Source organism: Passer montanus, unplaced genomic scaffold, assembly GCF_014805655.1.
Source record: "Passer montanus isolate IOZ18808 unplaced genomic scaffold, ASM1480565v1 scaffold26, whole genome shotgun sequence".
Taxonomy (NCBI): Eukaryota; Metazoa; Chordata; class Aves; order Passeriformes; family Passeridae; genus Passer; species Passer montanus.
Genome location: NW_024367261.1, coordinates 9,958,015 through 9,974,184, shown reverse-complemented (window position 1 = coordinate 9,974,184; position 16,170 = coordinate 9,958,015). Strand labels below are relative to the sequence as shown.

The following is a 16,170-nucleotide window of genomic DNA, read 5'->3' as shown; positions in this document are numbered from 1 at the left end:
GGGGCTTTGAGCAACCTGGTCCAGCAAAAGATGTCCCTGCCCTGGCAAGGGGCTTGGGTCTAAATGATCTTTAAGGTCCCTTCCAGCCCAAACCATTCTGTGATTCCACTGTATTGTAGGGCAACCTCCCCTGTGTTGATTTTCTTCACCTCTCCATTAACTACTGGAATTAAATTTTCTGTATTTCTGGTAGAATTCTCTTTTACTACCTTGTTCATTGTAATTTCTTTGAAGCTTGCAGCCTTCTGACTTTATACACTCATGCTATTATTTTTTATGTGCTTTGAGTCAGAAAGTTTTATTCTCACTTTTTATATGATTCCCTATTCATTTTCAGATCTCAGTTTTTGGAACATTCTTCCCTGCTGCTCTTTCTCCGCTTTTCAAGTTGTTAATACATTTTCTAAGTCACAATGTTTTGCCTCATTTTACCCAATGGATGAGCAGATCTCAATTTTTTTTTTCTGATGCAGTTCCCTTTGCACAACTATAAATTTATTTTCTTTCAGGGTTGTAACTTCATTGACCATTATTGGGATGTTTTTGTAGAAAGTGTTCCCCTGTTAGACTGGTCCTCTAGAGAAGACCCTGTCCTTGTCTCTGTGTGATGAAGCTGAACACCACTGTCATTATTTTGCTTCCCTCTTCCTTCCTTATATCAGAATAACAGGCCCCATTATTTAGTGGCAACTTTTGTAAAGGTCACTAAAAAAAATTAAAAGAAATATTGAAACATAGAAATCATAATTTTATTGGAAATAATCCACACAACTGCAAGAAGTTTGAACTCAGTGCTCCAATTACAAAGCTACTCTCTGGTTGGAAGTCCTTCAACTGTAGCAGCTTGAAAGCTGCTTAACAGAATGTCAGTAATGGCAGTTTTTCTTACATACTTTTGCTAGGAAACCTGCTCACATGTGGCAAATACATTCATTTGAATGAGGAAGTGGTAAACACGTACAAAATTAATCTTTCAGTAGCTATGGCAGTCTTGTCTTTTATTATTGGCAGCCTTCATTTTGAAGGGAGTGGCTTTTTCACTTCATTTCCTTTTACCAGTAGGCTGAGTTAAAGTTTTCTCATCATCCACATCCAATTCATTCACCTCTTCCTGTACTTCATCCTGCAGCTCATAGCCTGAGGCTGATTCAGGGTTATCGTCCCAGTAATCAGCTTCGTATCTGTCCAGTAAGTATTCCTGTGGTGTAACGTCGTCATCGTCAGAAGGATTCCTTGCTTTTTTCTTTTTCATTTTCTTTTGAATCTTAGAAAGTTGCTGCTGCTGCTTGTCTGTCCAGACAAAGTTTTCTATATGTCTTGACACTTTCATTTTTTTATAGTCCATTATCTGTTTATTCAGCAGTTCATGATCAACACCAAACAGATTAGACCGCATGGGTGAATCTGAAGATTGAGTTGTTGAAGGGAAGAGTTTACTGTGGGAAAGAAAACAAGTATTGGCTTGGGTTTTTTCCCCACATGTATTTCAATTTTTGACAACTCGAGTAACACAGAAATAAACTGGACTTTTCAGTGTAATTTATTAATGCCCTGTGTTCCCTATGTTATGAAGAAAGAGATACCACCATATCATCCATCCAAGGACAGTCTGTGTCAGGAGATTTAATGGGAGAAAGCCAATAAAGCAACAAGATGCTAGGTGAAACTGCCTGTCTCTGGGAAAAAATGTACCTAGGTGAGTACTGTATCTGGGAGATCCAAGGAATTCAAGACTTCTCCCAGCTCTTCCAAGAAGTAAGAAGCAGCAGCCTCTGTCTAAAACAGAGCTGCTGTTAGTCAAGTCCAGCATAAGGTGTCACATCAGAGCGATGTGACACCTTATGCTGGACTTGACTATTTCCCCAAGACATAGAGGAAGGTGTTAGGTACCTTTTGGGAAATCTGTCACAGGAATGACTTCCCACAGGAAGCTATTTCTGATTCACACCTGATGGACCATCCTGTGAGATGCTGAGGCACAAAAGGCATTTCTACCAACAGACTACAGCACACAGGTGCAAAGGCTGTTGGCTTTGAGAGCATCCAGTCCACAGAACCACTATTGCAATAGGTTGTTCAGCCCTATCTCTCAATAGTAAAAAATCCCTCACAGAAGATTGTTAAATTAATTTAGGGAGATTTGTCAGTAAACTTGCAATCCATGTATAATAAACTGAACATATCAGAAAAAAGCGGATGAGTAGAGCAGTACTGGTAAATGCCGTTTCCATCCTCATGAGACAATTACCAGCAAGAAACAAAATATTACTGCTGCAGAGCATTTTTAAAATTCTGATTACCATCAACACACCAAGTCTTGAAATCTTAGAAGTTTTACATATATTTCATTCATAAAAACTAATATATTAGAACCAGAACAAGTATCAGGTCTGCAAGTAACAATGTACACACCTAATTAAAATATACTTTCTCTTATGTCAAATAATATCCAATTTAAGCTGGCCAGCAGAAATGAAAATGGACACTCATACAATTCTGAACCCAAAAGACCCACCTTGAATCATTTTGAGATATTTCTTCCTCTTCTGGAGGTCCAAAGTCAGCAATTGCCAGTAAGTCTTCGACCTGTAAACACATGAAGGATACACATGAAGGACCCTGTTTAAATTGACTTTGTTCCCATCTACACAAGAAACAGACAAGTATCCAACAGCAAATATGATCTTTTCTATGTTTGGAATATTTAGCAAAACCACTTTAAAACAGCCTTTTCCTTCTTTTACAAGGAATTGCTTATACTTCTTGCCTGGGATGTTTTTGTCAAATAGTGGATCCAGAGATTCCTACAAAATTTTTTGCCTTATGTGCATTATGAACCCTTGGCTAGGGATTGTTTGACATATATATTTTTTGGTTTATTTCTTCTTACCTCAGTCTTGCAAATCCTTTTCCATAACATCCTTACACAGATTTTTTTCACCTCTTCTCCCTTTCTGCAAGTTTTCATTTCTCTTACAGGCAACGATAGAATTCCCAAATCCCTTTTAACATGGCATCTAACCAGTAAATGCTACAAATTATTAATGCATTATTAATGCATTATTATATGCTGTGCCTACAGACTATATGTAATTGTGAAAATTTTCTCGTTTGAAATTTCATTTCAGCTTTTCTTTACATTAATTCCCTTCTAATCCATTGTATTATTCTAGTTTAACTGGATATTTTTCCCTTTACTTACAATACTTAAAAACCAAGTTCAGTGTGTTATTTGAATCTGTGATTGACATAAATCTGATGAACTGCGAAGTGGGAGAAAATGATCCATCTATCTGCTCCCCAGTGTCATTCCCTGACAGAAGTGATACAAAGAGGGTTTTTACTTATCTTCTGTGAAACTCAGAACTTTTTTGATCACAGAAAGTTCAAGCAGTTCATTGCATTTCTAGAGAATCTGAAATTCTTTTTATCCCTTCCAGCTCTGCTCATACACACTGCAGGAGCCCATAAGGGTCTAACAGTAATTGGCTGTAACAGTAAGACTATTATAAATAATAAGGCACTAAAGGGCACAGACACATGAACCTGTTCTTTTCAACTTCTGTTCACATCAACAGCTTGAGGAGATATTTCTCATCAAATTCTACTCATTGGTGTCATCCTTCTCTTCTGCAAATCTCACTATGTTAGAGATCTCGCTACACAGTCCAATGACAGCAAATTCCTAGGAAACATCAGTATTCTAGTAGTATGTCAACTAGTTAAAACTATCAACACCTTGACAGAAAACATGAAATAGTAAAGACAATTTTAAAAGTTAAGGAAAAATATGTAGTATGGATAAGCTTACATCCCCTATGCAAAGATTTGCACTTCCCTACAAATTTTAACAATTCACAGATAGAAAAAGATACGGGGGGGAAAAAATCACTGGTTATTCAATTGAGTCTTAAAATCACGTAACATTTAAAATGTGGGAAACAGCTCCTCCAACCTCATTTCCATAATCATATACACCAGGCAATTCTATATGATTACTTAAAATGGTAATTTAATTCTTCATTGGCCTAATGATACTGCCGACAATTCTTCTACATATTGTATAGGCATCAATCTTACTCAAGACTATTTGTTAAAATGATTTTTGCAACTATAGAGAAAAACTGATTTTTAATGTAAATTGGTAGAGCAACTAAATTATCAGCTCTCTGCTGTCACTATAGTTGTACATCGAGTCAAAGATTAGATTTACCTCTTTTACAGCTGCAGCTTCTTTGTCTTTTATAAATACTACTGGGGGTACGTTTCCTACAATCTGCTGACTCTTCAGAAGATACCTGGTAAAAACACAGCATTCACCAGCAGTGAATCAGTATGATATCAGTATATCATCTGCAGGACACGTAAAAGGTGTTAAATGAAATCCAGCAGTACTGCACATTTAAAGATATGGCTTGCAAAACTTTCAGTCTGATGAGGAGCTATTCAGGTTGATGCTAAGAAATACATCACTGCAGAACCCCAACTTTGAATGCATGGCATACAAAAACTACTGGCTGCAGGTCCAGCTGAGTATTGATGGTACTGATATTGATGATATGATTGTCCATATCTGTATACATAGTCTGGCACAGGTCTTTCCCCACTTCATCTGGTATCCTTATCCCCTCTGTAGCGATAAGAGCAGTTGGGGATATGGCCCTCAGAGCAAGGCAAGACAACTCATCCCACATGCTAGCTGCAGGAAGGATTGACAGGGGTCCCCTTCTCTTCTTGCCAGCCAGCAACTTTCCTTCTTGAAGAGTGCAGGCTATGGAGTAGAAAAGAGCATTGTGCTGGATCAGGAATTACACAGCTTAGGGAAACAGGGAGAAAGGAAATGGCTTTACAAGTATGCTTCTATGCCACCTGCCACATGGGTGAAGTCCTGAACTTCCAACTGACTGGCTGGATAGCAGAAGGAAAGCCAAGGAAAGGGAGGAAGAGTCAAAAATTTCAATGACACCATGAAAAATCACCGGACTCTGTGTTGGAAAAATAGGGAAAAGCATCACAATACATGGTAGCATTCTCAATTTGGGAGGTTTTTTGCTATCAGTATTGTGAAAAACTTCTGTAATGACAGTCATCCCTTTTGGAGGTCTAAATCATCCCCAGCAATCAGAACTGCCCAGTGAATCTGCAAGGAGATCCTTGCAGCTGTCAGTCCCCTGTCCAGCATCCTATCCTGGGCTACTGTCCCGCACAGCCTGGCCAGCCACTGTTGCAGTAGTTGCAGTAGTATTAATCAAGTGATAATAAGCAGCTCAGCTCCATGGAGCAGCCTCTGGGCTGACTGATAGAAGTTCACAGACAATGGGAGCTCTCCTAGGATGCAGGCATCTTATTGCTTCAGAGTCTGGGGGCATGCAGATAGACCAATGAGCTGTCTTGACCTGAGAGTTTGGAAGGGGATAAAAGGGTGCAAGACACCATAAATGAGGCTGTTGTCTGATGACCAAAAGGGAATTCTGTCGTCAGACATACCAGCAACATGGATTCACTGTAATAAGCCACCACCATCAGCACACTGGAGTGAGACCTCACCCACACTCCTCTTGCTTTCTGCTTGGCCCACTCCTGCTCTGGGAAAGCATAGAAGCCAAAAGAGCCAGCTGTGCCAGCTGTGCTCCAGCAAGAGATCACACAGCCAGTCTGACAAAGCCACCCTTCCCTGTGAGGCTCATCACAGGAGATGCTCTACTCCAAGTATCTAAAAACCTAAGGCATCCCAATAGGTCAGGTCTAGACTGTCAGAAGTACTCAAGAAATGGCCCCAGATGTAGGAAGTGGCCTGTCTATCCCACAGCAGTACCGTATACGTGGAGCGCTCTTTCGCAGCACACTTTCAATATAACTTTCCTTCTCCATAGTGGAAGCAGGGTTCCAGTACACACGGCATGCTGAAAAGTTGGATGACAGGGACACCTACAGAAAATGAAAATCTGTCTTTAAAATTATATACACACACACACACTTCATATACAACGAAGTCTGTAACGGATTGCAGAAACCCTACTAGAAAATGTCTTTTGATAACAGAAGTGATGATATCAGACCAGAATCAGTTCATGAGTAAATCAGGAGTGATCTACACCCAGCCATGTCCCACAGCACAAATACTGTGCAGCTATAACATCTGTATTGCATTGGGAAGAAGGCTGTTTCTTTCCATCTCTCACATTTTTGAGTCATTTAATTTACAGCAATGCCTCCTGAAAGAACTATCTTGCCCACACCAGCCAGCATTTTTACATGCAGACATGTGATCTGATACAAGCAATCCCCAAAGCCCTAGAGAGACAGAAATACTCTGTGAAGGATACTGCACATGTACAGCCAAAATACTCATCTTGCCCAGGTAGTTTTGAATGCTTGTCTGACAACAGAATTAATTCAGCTGGAAAAAACATCTATTTTAGTCATGACTGACAATCCTTTTGTCATAGATGCAGCTATGAGGTATCATTTTCCATGCCTCTAATATCAAAGCTAAGTTCACCAAGCTTTTAAGACAAACACTGGTATAATTTAATCTTTACAGAAACAGCAAATGTAGATGATAAAAACTTCAGACAACAAAAGAGAATGCAGAGACTGACTTAGTTCCTGTATCAGAACTCTAACATCCCTTTCAAATCCACAAATTATTACACCACTAGATACAATTACATACAAATTTCAATTCTTTCTCAGATCTGGCTTGACAATGACATTTTCTTAGGCTTGCCCCTTTTTTTAAACTAATCTCATGCATCACTTAGGTCTCCTGCCAGTAACATTGCTGGGGAGTCACACAAGCAGGTGACAACTCTCACACCGCTGCAAGCAGAACAGACTCTTGGAAAGATACACTTATGTTGGTAAAACCAAGCTCCTCCTTCTGAAAGGGCAACACAAAGAGTTTATGTCTGAGTAACAGAAAAAAGTCATATCAGGAGAATCATAATTTAATTGGCCTGAGTTACATTTGCATTAGAGTGGCAAAGGTCTCCTAAGCCAGGTACTACAGTGGCAAAGCTCTGCTCGTGTGTACTCCAGTGCCAGACCTTACTGCACTCTGCCACATCAGAAGCAATGCAGTAAAACTCCTCTTGGCACGCATCACAACACCCAGGGGAGCTCCTTTGGCACATCCACGCCAGCCTCACAACGTAATCAGAGTGGCTCAGCACAAGCTGTAGATTTGGCACTTGCCTTGCAGATTTCCAGCTTGAGATCATAAAATTCTTGACTGACTTCACAGGTAGTCGCCATCTCTAACACAGCTTTATGAATAAGACCATTCAAAACTCTGCAGCGCATGTTGTCTTCTTTCCTTGTTTTTGTAAGGTCATTTTTCATTAAAAAGTCCAACTTGGTTGGTTTATGCAGCTATAAAAAGAAACAAACAACACATTAAGCAGTTACACATTTGCATTAGGCAACTATATACAGTTTCATGCACTTTACTAAGTATGTTCTTATTTCATTATTGCAGCTGTGATGGCTTTATATAGGTCCTACGTATCAAGTGTTTCAATAAAGAATACTTCTGTTCACAAAATTTTTGACATTCGTGTATTACAGTCAAAGTTTCTAAAGTTCTTTTTGTATTTTGTAGCAAGTTATGAAGCTCCATAGATCTGTTTTCTCAAATACAGCATGCATTGACTGAAAAGTTTTGCTTGTTTGAAAAAATTAAATTAAATTTTAAATTAATTTAAAAAATTTTCATTAAACTAAGCTCATAGAAGTTTTAATCTGGATAAGTACTCAGGAGTGTGCAAGAGAGCATTGATGCTGGCAAGGACGAAAGATCAGTACAGAAGAGGAAACAGCCATGGGAAGCCAAATGGCAATCCTGTCACAGTCAGGCTGGAGCCCTACTCATTGTTCACAAAATCTTGCTATTTTTCCATCAGAAAATGGTTCAAGTTAGAATCAATGGCAGAAACACAAGTCTGTTCCTCCTGGCACAAATAAACATATTGCCTTCAGAGCTTGCACTTACCGTTTGTGATCCCAGGGTAGGGCTGTCATACCAGAACTTCTTTCTTTTGGGAAAAAGAAAGGAAATCAGCCTTATCGTTAAGTAGCTCAGAGAAATAAGGATTCCCTGTGTAATTAATATTCCACCTGCCTGAAAGGACACCACAACACCCAAGTAGGTCTCCTCACAGCTGGGGTACAGGGAACAATGCTTCCCACCCACAGCTGAAGCTGCACATAGATGGGAAGGGGGTGGAAAAGAGCAGCTCTCAGGTTTCTTTAAATTCAGAGAATCATTAAGGTACAAAAACAGGGCTAAGATCATAAATTCCCACTGTTAAACCACCACTGCCAAGTCCAGCACTAAACCTTTTCATTAGGCATCACTTCTACACATTTTCCGAACACTTCCAGAGACAGTGATTACACCACTTTCCTGGGGATCCTGTTCTATTGCTTGACCATTCTTCCCTTTCAGTGAAGAAATTTCTCCCCATATACAATCTAAATATCCCTTAGTGCAACTTGAGCCCATTTCCTTTCGTCCTGTCACTTGTTTCCTGGGAGAAGAGACCGACTCCCACCTGGCTACAGCCCCTTTCCAGGCAGTTGTAGAGTTATAAGGTCCCTCCTCCCTGAGCCTCTTTTTCTCCTGACTGAGCGCCCCCAGCCCCCTCAGCTGTTCCTCACAGGACTTGTGCTCCAGACTCTTCGCCGCTGCCCTTCACTGGACATGCTCCAGCACCTCAATGTCTTTCCTGTACAGAGGGGCCCAGAATTGGACACAGCACTCGAGGCGTGGCCTCACGGAGGCCAGAGCACAGAGCACCGAGGGACGATCAGTGGCCTGGTCCTGCAGGACACTACTGCTGATAGAGGCCAGGGCCACTCGTCTTCTTGGCCACCTGGGCACATGTTCAGCCGCAGCTCAGATCGGCGGCTCGGGGCCGGTGTCTCTCCTCCGCGGTACCGGGGCCGCGGGAGCGCCCGAGCCCCGCAGCCCCTCTGAGTCCCCTTGTCCCAGCGCCCACAGCCCACCCCGGCAGGGCCCCGCACCTACTTATTCTTGCGGAGCATTTTCCGCAGCAGGTTCCTGGGGCCGCCCAGGGCTGCGGAGCTGCGCAGGGCCCGGCACCACCGCGGCACCGCGGCCACCCGGGCTCCCCACATTGCTGCCCCGGCCCCGGCCCCGGCCCGGCCCGGGGAGCTCCCGCCTCAGCTCCGGCTGCGGCTCAGGCTCCGGCTGCGGCTCCCCCTGTCGGCCGGAGGCCCGGGCCCGCGGCTGCGGGTGTCCCGGCCGGCCCCGGAGAGGGGAGGAAGGAGAGGGGGAAGGAGGGAGAGAGGCCGAGCCGCCCTCAGGCTGGGCAGGGCTCGCACGCACTCAGACCCTGGAGCTCCACGCACGCAAGGGCCGGGATTGCTGCCGGAGGGCGGCAGGAGCCGCTGCGACACGCCGGCTGCGCTTGTGGCTGTGCCGGGCGGTCCCTCTAAGACACGGTGTACATGTCCTCAAATTCGCTGCTGCATCGGCGGACAGCTGTAAGGGGGTGCGAGGAAAGCAAGTGACACTGAGGCAAGACTCTGTGCTCTGGAATTTTCCATTGAAGATCAAGACAAAACATTGCAGTTTTCCACACAGAACTGCTGCTGGGTATTTAAATAAATTGAACCCGTGATTTATATATTTTATGTTCATAACACGAAATTACACGAAATAATTACAGGAAAAGTGATCAAATTGCTGCTTCTGCACTGATGGCATTAATCCTGAACACAAGCTGCTTTAGGGCAGCACCTCACGGGGGACAGGAAGACCCGCCAGGCCTGCCTGTATGCTCTCTGCCATCTCCTCCATCATAGCCCAGCGCGTCTTCTTGGTGGCACTTCCAATGTGAGGAGTTATGATAACATTCTTCAGTTTTAACAAGGGGTGATCCCTGGGAGAGGAAAAGAAATGCTGAACTAGTCACTCACAGCACATTCATCAGTATTTCATCAGTATTGCAGGCCACCAGGGAAAATAATAATTAAAAATAAAACAAAACCTAATTGCATGACTCAAGCATATTCAGAGGAGTTCAAAGTGCTGCCTAGCTTGGTGGGGCTTTATGCAACAAATCCTCCAAATGAGTGAGTGTGAATTTTATTTGGCTGGAACTGGATTAGGGACATGGTTTCAGCAGGACCAGTGCACACACCTCATGTACTCCTACTAACAAAATTATGCAACATCTCACATGCTCACAAAATTTTACTCAGTTTGAACATCACACATAGACCCTTTTAATTTTAACGTAAATACATGTGTCCTACCTTGGCAAAGGTTCAGGATATGTCACATCCAGAGCAGCTGCCTTAATAACTTTGTTTTGAAGGGCTTCCACCAAAGCATCCTGATCCACTATCAGACCTGGGTTGCAGTAAGAAGGACATGTTTATTTTCATGTTCCTTACTGTCCTCTCAGTATTCTTTTGGGTGCAGTGGTCAGGCAAACAGCAGGGCAGGCCATGGTCACAGTGCAGAAGCAGCAGTGGAGTGTGGTGGAGTGGGAGTGGGAAGCCTGGGTATGTGCATCAGGGAATTAGCAGAATGAAACAGAGTGCCAGGCCTCAGAGTAGGCTGTGCCACCCTAATGTGTGTGAACAGCAACACTGCATTAAATAAATAAAAGGCTTCAGTAGGAGATATATAAATACACATGGGCTTCTAACACTCCAAGGTCATTAACATTTCAGAGACCTACTTTCTTATTATTAAGGGAACACTTAAATATTCTTAAATACACTTAAAAACACTTGAATTTTACTGAGATATGATCACGAGTGTCTAAATAAACTATTAATCAGAAAATTTACGGAACATTTCAGAGGGACAGACTCTATATTAGAGATTTTCTCAGGACTTGTCATGCCACCAAACTTTAATGCAGTTTTGTTTATTCTGCACCTTACCTCTGCTGATATTAATAAGAGTAGCAGTAGGTTTCATCAGCTCCAGCTCCCTCTTCCCAATCAGTTTGTGTGTTTGTGGAGTTAGGTTCACAGCCAATAACACAAAATCTGACTGCTGGAGCAAATCATCTATCTTCTTACAGTAAACAGCTCCAACAGCACTTTCTTCTTCCTTTTTTCTGAAGGGAAAATCCCAAAATTAAACTGCAGTAGCAAGAAACAAAGGAAATATCACCAGTAGAGGAAATATTTCTTTATTGTTATCTTTGTTGTGTAGTGCAAAGCAGTTAGCTGCTTGTCTGAAACTCAGAAAAAAAAAAAAAGATCAAGCTATTTCCCACAATACCAAGTGAACTGTACACAAATGTGCAGTACAGTGGGGATGGAAAGTAAGAAATGGGTATCACATAAATGCACTGAATAAATAATAAACCAAATCCATTTTTGTCACAGTTTTTGCTAATAATGGGGATTCTTGTCCTACCCAAAAGCAACACTGGTGTCTTGTGAAAATTAAATAATTTAAGTAAGTAATGTGAAAATTACTGAGGAAACACGCAAGACAGGGCAGGGATTAAATCTTCCCAAATCTATGTCAGCAACAGCCTGACTGTGCTGTGCATCAGTGCTGATTCACTGAAACCACACGCTGCAGGACCTGCTGGCGCACTCAATCTGTATCAGGACGAGGTTGGCTGGCTCATCAAATTCTTACAAAAGAAAAGAATGGAATGGGCCTGATGGGAGCACAGGGACACAGGGCACATACACCTCTTCTAGAAGATAGCAAACAGACTGGAAAGTCTGGCCCTTCATTGTCACATGGCTTTGGAAGGGTGAGATGTCTCTGCCTGAATCCCTGCCTCACCTAAATCACAGGAGTTAAGTCCTCCCAGTTTTCTCCTTTCCAGTCCATTGCAATGTCACCACCATAGCAGGAAGAAGTCAGGAGCCCCAGCTGACAGGGAGAACAGTGAGGTATATCTCTCCCATTCCTTCCTGACTTTCTTTCTGTATAAATCGGGAAATTAATGACCATCTTGGAATGCAAGTATGTACTTTTCCACTTAAAATAAAAAGCACTCTAAAAAGTGAAAGCACAGTGAAAAGTACAAATAGCACATAAAAACAGTGACAAAATAGAGTTGCCTTAGAACTGCAACAAGCTTTACCTCTGATTTCTGTTGTGGTACAAAATCTTCATTTCAAAGGCTTTGGCTCTTTCAGCCACTTTGTAACCAATTTTGCCCATTCCCAGGATCCCCAGGGTTGCTCCAGAAACCTCAGCCCCCAGCCAGTCAACAGGAAAATACTCTGTGTCAGGGGAGACTGCCATCTCATGGCCTTGGAAGAGCAAAAGAAGAATTATGTAATCTAAAGGATGTTCCAGCATCTGGTTACTTTTCCCCCCACACACACACTTTTTATCGTAGGACTAGGCAGAAGCACAGGAGCAGTAATGTATTTTCATCATGTTTCTGGACAAGAAGTGAGTAATGCTGCACTGTACACAGGACTGCTGACACTGATTTCTTGCTCAGGAGAGAAATATACCCAGCCTCTCTTTGTCAAGAAAGGAAGCAAAGAAGGTCAGGCCAAAGCAGCAGTAAGACTATCTGATTCCCAGCCTCCTTGCAGATACACCAAGGTCAGCAGGAAAAAGAAACACAGAGCATGGTGGGCACATTTCTGGACAGCTTGTTCATAATGACTCGGATACATGGCAGCTTGGCAAAGACACGCTTCAAACCTCCTTGAAAATACATTCTTTTAATCCCCTTTTATTGCAACCTGAAAAGCCAGACTGCAGTGAGCACCCACAATGAATAAGTGGCTGTGGGCTGAGGGAGAAGAGGCCTGAATTTAGAGCTGTCCAAGGAAGGAACAACTCTGCCTTGCCAATATGCCAGTTTGGAAATAGGATGCCAGTTATTGTCAACAAGACAGATTTGTCTTAACTTCTTCCTTTACCCCTATTTCCTCTATTTCTAGTGTTAAGCTTACTTTTGCAGCAGCACACATTTTCTGCATGTTTTGAAGTCATATTTTCTATGAAAAACTAAGACCATTTAAGTTATTACCTTCCACAAGTCTCCTGGAAGATGCCAGCAACAAAGTCATCGCCATGTCTGCAGTGTCAGTGGAAACAATAAATGGAGTATTGGACACCTTCACGCCATAGCTGGAGAGGAGTTTCAGGTCCAAGTGATCTATTCCCACTCCAGCACTTGCAACTACCTTCAGGTTAGGCAAGCTCTGGAGCAGCTCTTCATTAATAGCTGGTTTGTGATACCACACATAGATAGCTCTGATCTTTTTGCTGAGAAACGTCTTGTTTTCAAGATATTCTTTCATGGTGATGAGATGAAAACGTTTCTTCAGAAATCCAAGATGGTCTTCATATACTCCAAGCCTCCCTCCTATAGAGTCAACTAGCACATAAGGCAGTTCCTGACTCTCCATGTCCTACAAAGGCAAAGAGAACCAAAAGGACATGATCTGAAGTGATCCATTATATCTTTTTTCTAAAAACCAGGAATTGATTGGCTCAATTACGTTCTGTTTTCCCACTTGATGAAGGATTTGGCTAAAGATAACCACTCCCACATGCAGAAGTCTTTTGGGTTCTCCTCCTGTGTTATTCAGAAGGATGCTCAATTTCTATATAATCTTGTTAATAAAAAAACATTTCTAGCATACCAAGTGTGCTAACACTCAAACAAATAAGCAACCAGTTGTTACTCCTGTTCAATGTTCAAAATTAGCAAGCCAAAGTCTTGCTAATTTAAGAATGTGCCCGTGTGAGTGAAAAAGGTATCTTTTAGTCTGCAAATTCTGCCACTTCTGCAATTATATTAAACAATTATCATTGATGAGATATCTCAGTAAAAATCTCATTTAATGTAACAGACCTATAAATTGTCAACTATGAACTTTGGAGTTACCCACGAACATAAGTTTACCCTTTCTTTCTTCCGTCTCCTTCAGTGCTTTGCCAACTCTTCACTCTGCTGACTCTGCAAAGAGCCAAGGCTGTGATCCCAGGTTAAAGCCGAGACCCCCTCCCGCCGCCCCTCATTGCGAGGGGCAATGCTCCCGCAGCGCTCCGGCAGCACCGGGCCAGCTCCCGTTCTGTGCCCGACCACCCGCCCCCGGAGCGCCGTGTCCCGGGAAGTTCTCCTTGCCCAGGACGGGCTGAGCTCTGCCCGCTGGCCCAGCGGGCCTAGGGCTGCGACTAAACATAGGAGGGAGCTGGAGTGGCGGCCGCGGGCTCTGTCCAGCCCTGAAGGACGGCTGGGAACGGGCGAGATTCCTCCCTCTGCCAGCCCGGGCGGGCGCGCAGGACCGCGGGAGCCGCGGTGCCCCGCACGCCCGGTGCTGCCCCCGGAGCCGCCGCCGCCCGGCAGAGGCGGTCCCGGAGCCCCGCGGGGGTCCCGCGGTGCCGCTCGCACTCACCCCCCGGCCGAGCCTCCGCCCCGGCCGTTCCAGCCGCACGGCGGGGGCGGAGCGGGAGCGGCCGCCGAGGCGGGCACTGCCCGGCCGCCCGCACCCCGCCCGGGCCGCCCGCGGGGCCAGGGCACGGCACGGCTACCCGGGGTACTCGGGCAGCCGAGAGAGAGCAAGGGGAGCTCACGAGTGATTGTGTGTGGTTGTAGGAGTGTTTCTGTGCTGTTCGTGATTTCAGTACTGTCGGGATTTTGCATTAACGTCCTGCATGCTGTGTTTTCCATACTGTCTTTGAAAACGGGACATGGTCTGGCCTTCCTGCTGATCATTACAGTCTGTGCACATGAATTAACGTAAGATGAAGAGTTGTCTCTGACGACAGACACCAGTAACATCTCACTACGCACATGAAGGTCTTTTCAACCTATATGATTCTAGGAATACCCTCAAAAACTCTGAGAGCTAAGCAGCTGGGGCAGGCTCAGGTGCTTAGATACCTGAGCTGTTAGCCCAGCTCAAAAACTCTGAGAGCTAAGCAGCTGGGGCAGGCTCAGGTGCTTAGACACCTGAGATGTTAGGCCAGCTACAGCCCTGTGCCAACTTCAGCTGATAATATGTGAGAATTTTTCTGACAAGTTTATTTGGTCTGTATCATAGAATCACAGAATGGTTTTGGTTGGAATGCCCATCTATTTCCAAACCAGCTGCCACAGGAAGGGACACCTTTCACTAGACCACGTTGCTCAGAGCCCCATCCAGCCTGGTCTTGAACACTGATAGGGATGGGGCATCTACAACTTCTCTGTGTCACCTGTACCGTTGCCTCATTATCCTCAAAGAGGACAATATCTTCCTAATCTCTGTTCTACTACCTAATCTAAACCTACTCTCTTTCAAAGGCCATTCCCCTTGTTCTGTCATTACTTGTGAAGAGTCCCTCTGCAGCTCTCTTGCAGTCCCCCTTTAGCAACTGTAAGGTTGCTGTAAGGTTTCCTCTGAGCCTTCCCTTCTCCGGGCTGAACAATGCCAACTCTCCCATTCTATCTTCTTAGCAGAGGTTCTCCAGTCCTGTGATAACTTAGTGGCCTTCTCTGGACCCAGTTCAATAGGTTCACATCTTTTTTGTGCTGAGGACCCCAGGCTGGATGCAACATTCCAGGTGGGATCCCGCAAGAGCAGAACAGAGGGGAAGAATCGCCTCCCTCGATCTCTATATCCAGTGATGGGCACTGGGAAGCACAGCTTCAGTTCTCAGTTCACAAAAGCTGTGCTGAAGCCATTCCCCTTGCTGTGCAGGTGGTCGTGATCCTCTGAGGAGGATGCCTGGTTTCTGGGGTCACAGCAGCTCAGGAGCCAGGACACACCACTACTATGAGCATCCAGGGATCTTTTTCCTTTCACACTATGTAACAACCAGCCATAGGGGCTGCTGTGTGTCTCCTGACTACTGTAGTGCTTTTCAAAAGAATGGATTACAAAAATGCTGTCATCTTGAATTCTGTCAAATACACTTTGATATGCTGAACATGAAGACAGTCAAGTTTAACACCAATCCTCTATAAAATTGCTAATAAAAAAATATATGATAACAATATCAATTACACAAAACCATAAACTGTTCTTGTTATTCTGGTGATGATTTTTGAGTATCAGTTGCTTACATTAAATTCAAGTTCAAACAGTTAAGCTTTAAAGCAAAACTTAATTAACTAGCAATATGGAGTTACAGAATGTTAACTGGATTCTTAGTTAAGTTTACTGGCATTTTCTTCCTTAAAAAAAAAAAAAAAAAAACAAACC

At 43.7% G+C, this 16,170-nt stretch overlaps 2 protein-coding genes across 4 annotated transcripts; both read right to left on the bottom strand.

Annotated features, from left to right (window-relative positions):
- Nucleotides 1–727: 727 nt before the first annotated feature.
- RBFA (ribosome binding factor A) lies at nucleotides 728–9,214 on the bottom strand. Of its 2 annotated transcripts, none has more exons than XM_039712158.1 (7): nucleotides 9,032–9,214; nucleotides 7,994–8,036; nucleotides 7,198–7,374; nucleotides 5,816–5,928; nucleotides 4,214–4,298; nucleotides 2,516–2,586; nucleotides 728–1,436 (listed from the first exon to the last, which is right to left on the bottom strand). In XM_039712158.1, the coding sequence occupies exons 1-7, from the start codon at nucleotides 9,139–9,141 to the stop codon at nucleotides 1,043–1,045; spliced, it is 993 nt and encodes a 330-aa protein (XP_039568092.1). In that variant the 5' UTR covers nucleotides 9,142–9,214; the 3' UTR covers nucleotides 728–1,042. The 2 variants fall into 2 exon arrangements, with proteins under 2 accessions (XP_039568092.1, XP_039568093.1); XM_039712159.1 differs by having other exon boundaries at nucleotides 7,994–8,032; nucleotides 9,032–9,170.
- Nucleotides 9,215–9,551: 337 nt separating this feature from the next.
- Nucleotides 9,552–14,479, bottom strand: LOC120503568 (probable 2-ketogluconate reductase). Of its 2 annotated transcripts, XM_039712188.1 has the most exons (7): nucleotides 14,380–14,479; nucleotides 13,887–13,940; nucleotides 13,005–13,389; nucleotides 12,096–12,267; nucleotides 10,924–11,102; nucleotides 10,285–10,381; nucleotides 9,552–9,908 (listed from the first exon to the last, which is right to left on the bottom strand). In XM_039712188.1, the coding sequence occupies exons 3-7, from the start codon at nucleotides 13,384–13,386 to the stop codon at nucleotides 9,755–9,757; spliced, it is 984 nt and encodes a 327-aa protein (XP_039568122.1). In that variant the 5' UTR covers nucleotides 13,387–13,389; nucleotides 13,887–13,940; nucleotides 14,380–14,479; the 3' UTR covers nucleotides 9,552–9,754. The 2 variants fall into 2 exon arrangements, with proteins under 2 accessions (XP_039568122.1, XP_039568121.1); XM_039712187.1 differs by lacking the exon at nucleotides 14,380–14,479 and having other exon boundaries at nucleotides 13,887–14,373.
- Between the last annotated feature and the right edge of the window lie 1,691 nt (nucleotides 14,480–16,170).

Bases quoted from the DNA above. Each gene is read 5' to 3' on its own strand.
- LOC120503568 (XM_039712188.1), bottom strand. From the start codon at position 13,386: ATGGAGAGTCAGGAACTGCCTTATGTGCTAGTTGACTCTATAGGAGGG. The intron at 10,382-10,923 runs GTAAGGTGCAGA...ACTGCAACCCAG, and splicing joins TCTTATTAATATCAGCAGAG to GTCTGATAGTGGATCAGGAT. The intron at 9,909-10,284 runs GTAGGACACATG...TTCCTCTCCCAG, and splicing joins TATCCTGAACCTTTGCCAAG to GGATCACCCCTTGTTAAAAC.
- RBFA (XM_039712158.1), bottom strand. From the start codon at position 9,141: ATGTGGGGAGCCCGGGTGGCCGCGGTGCCGCGGTGGTGCCGGGCCCTG. The intron at 8,037-9,031 runs GTAGGTGCGGGG...TTTTCCCAAAAG, and splicing joins AAAATGCTCCGCAAGAATAA to AAAGAAGTTCTGGTATGACA. The intron at 5,929-7,197 runs GCAAGTGCCAAA...CATTTTCTGTAG, and splicing joins TCAAGCTGGAAATCTGCAAG to GTGTCCCTGTCATCCAACTT.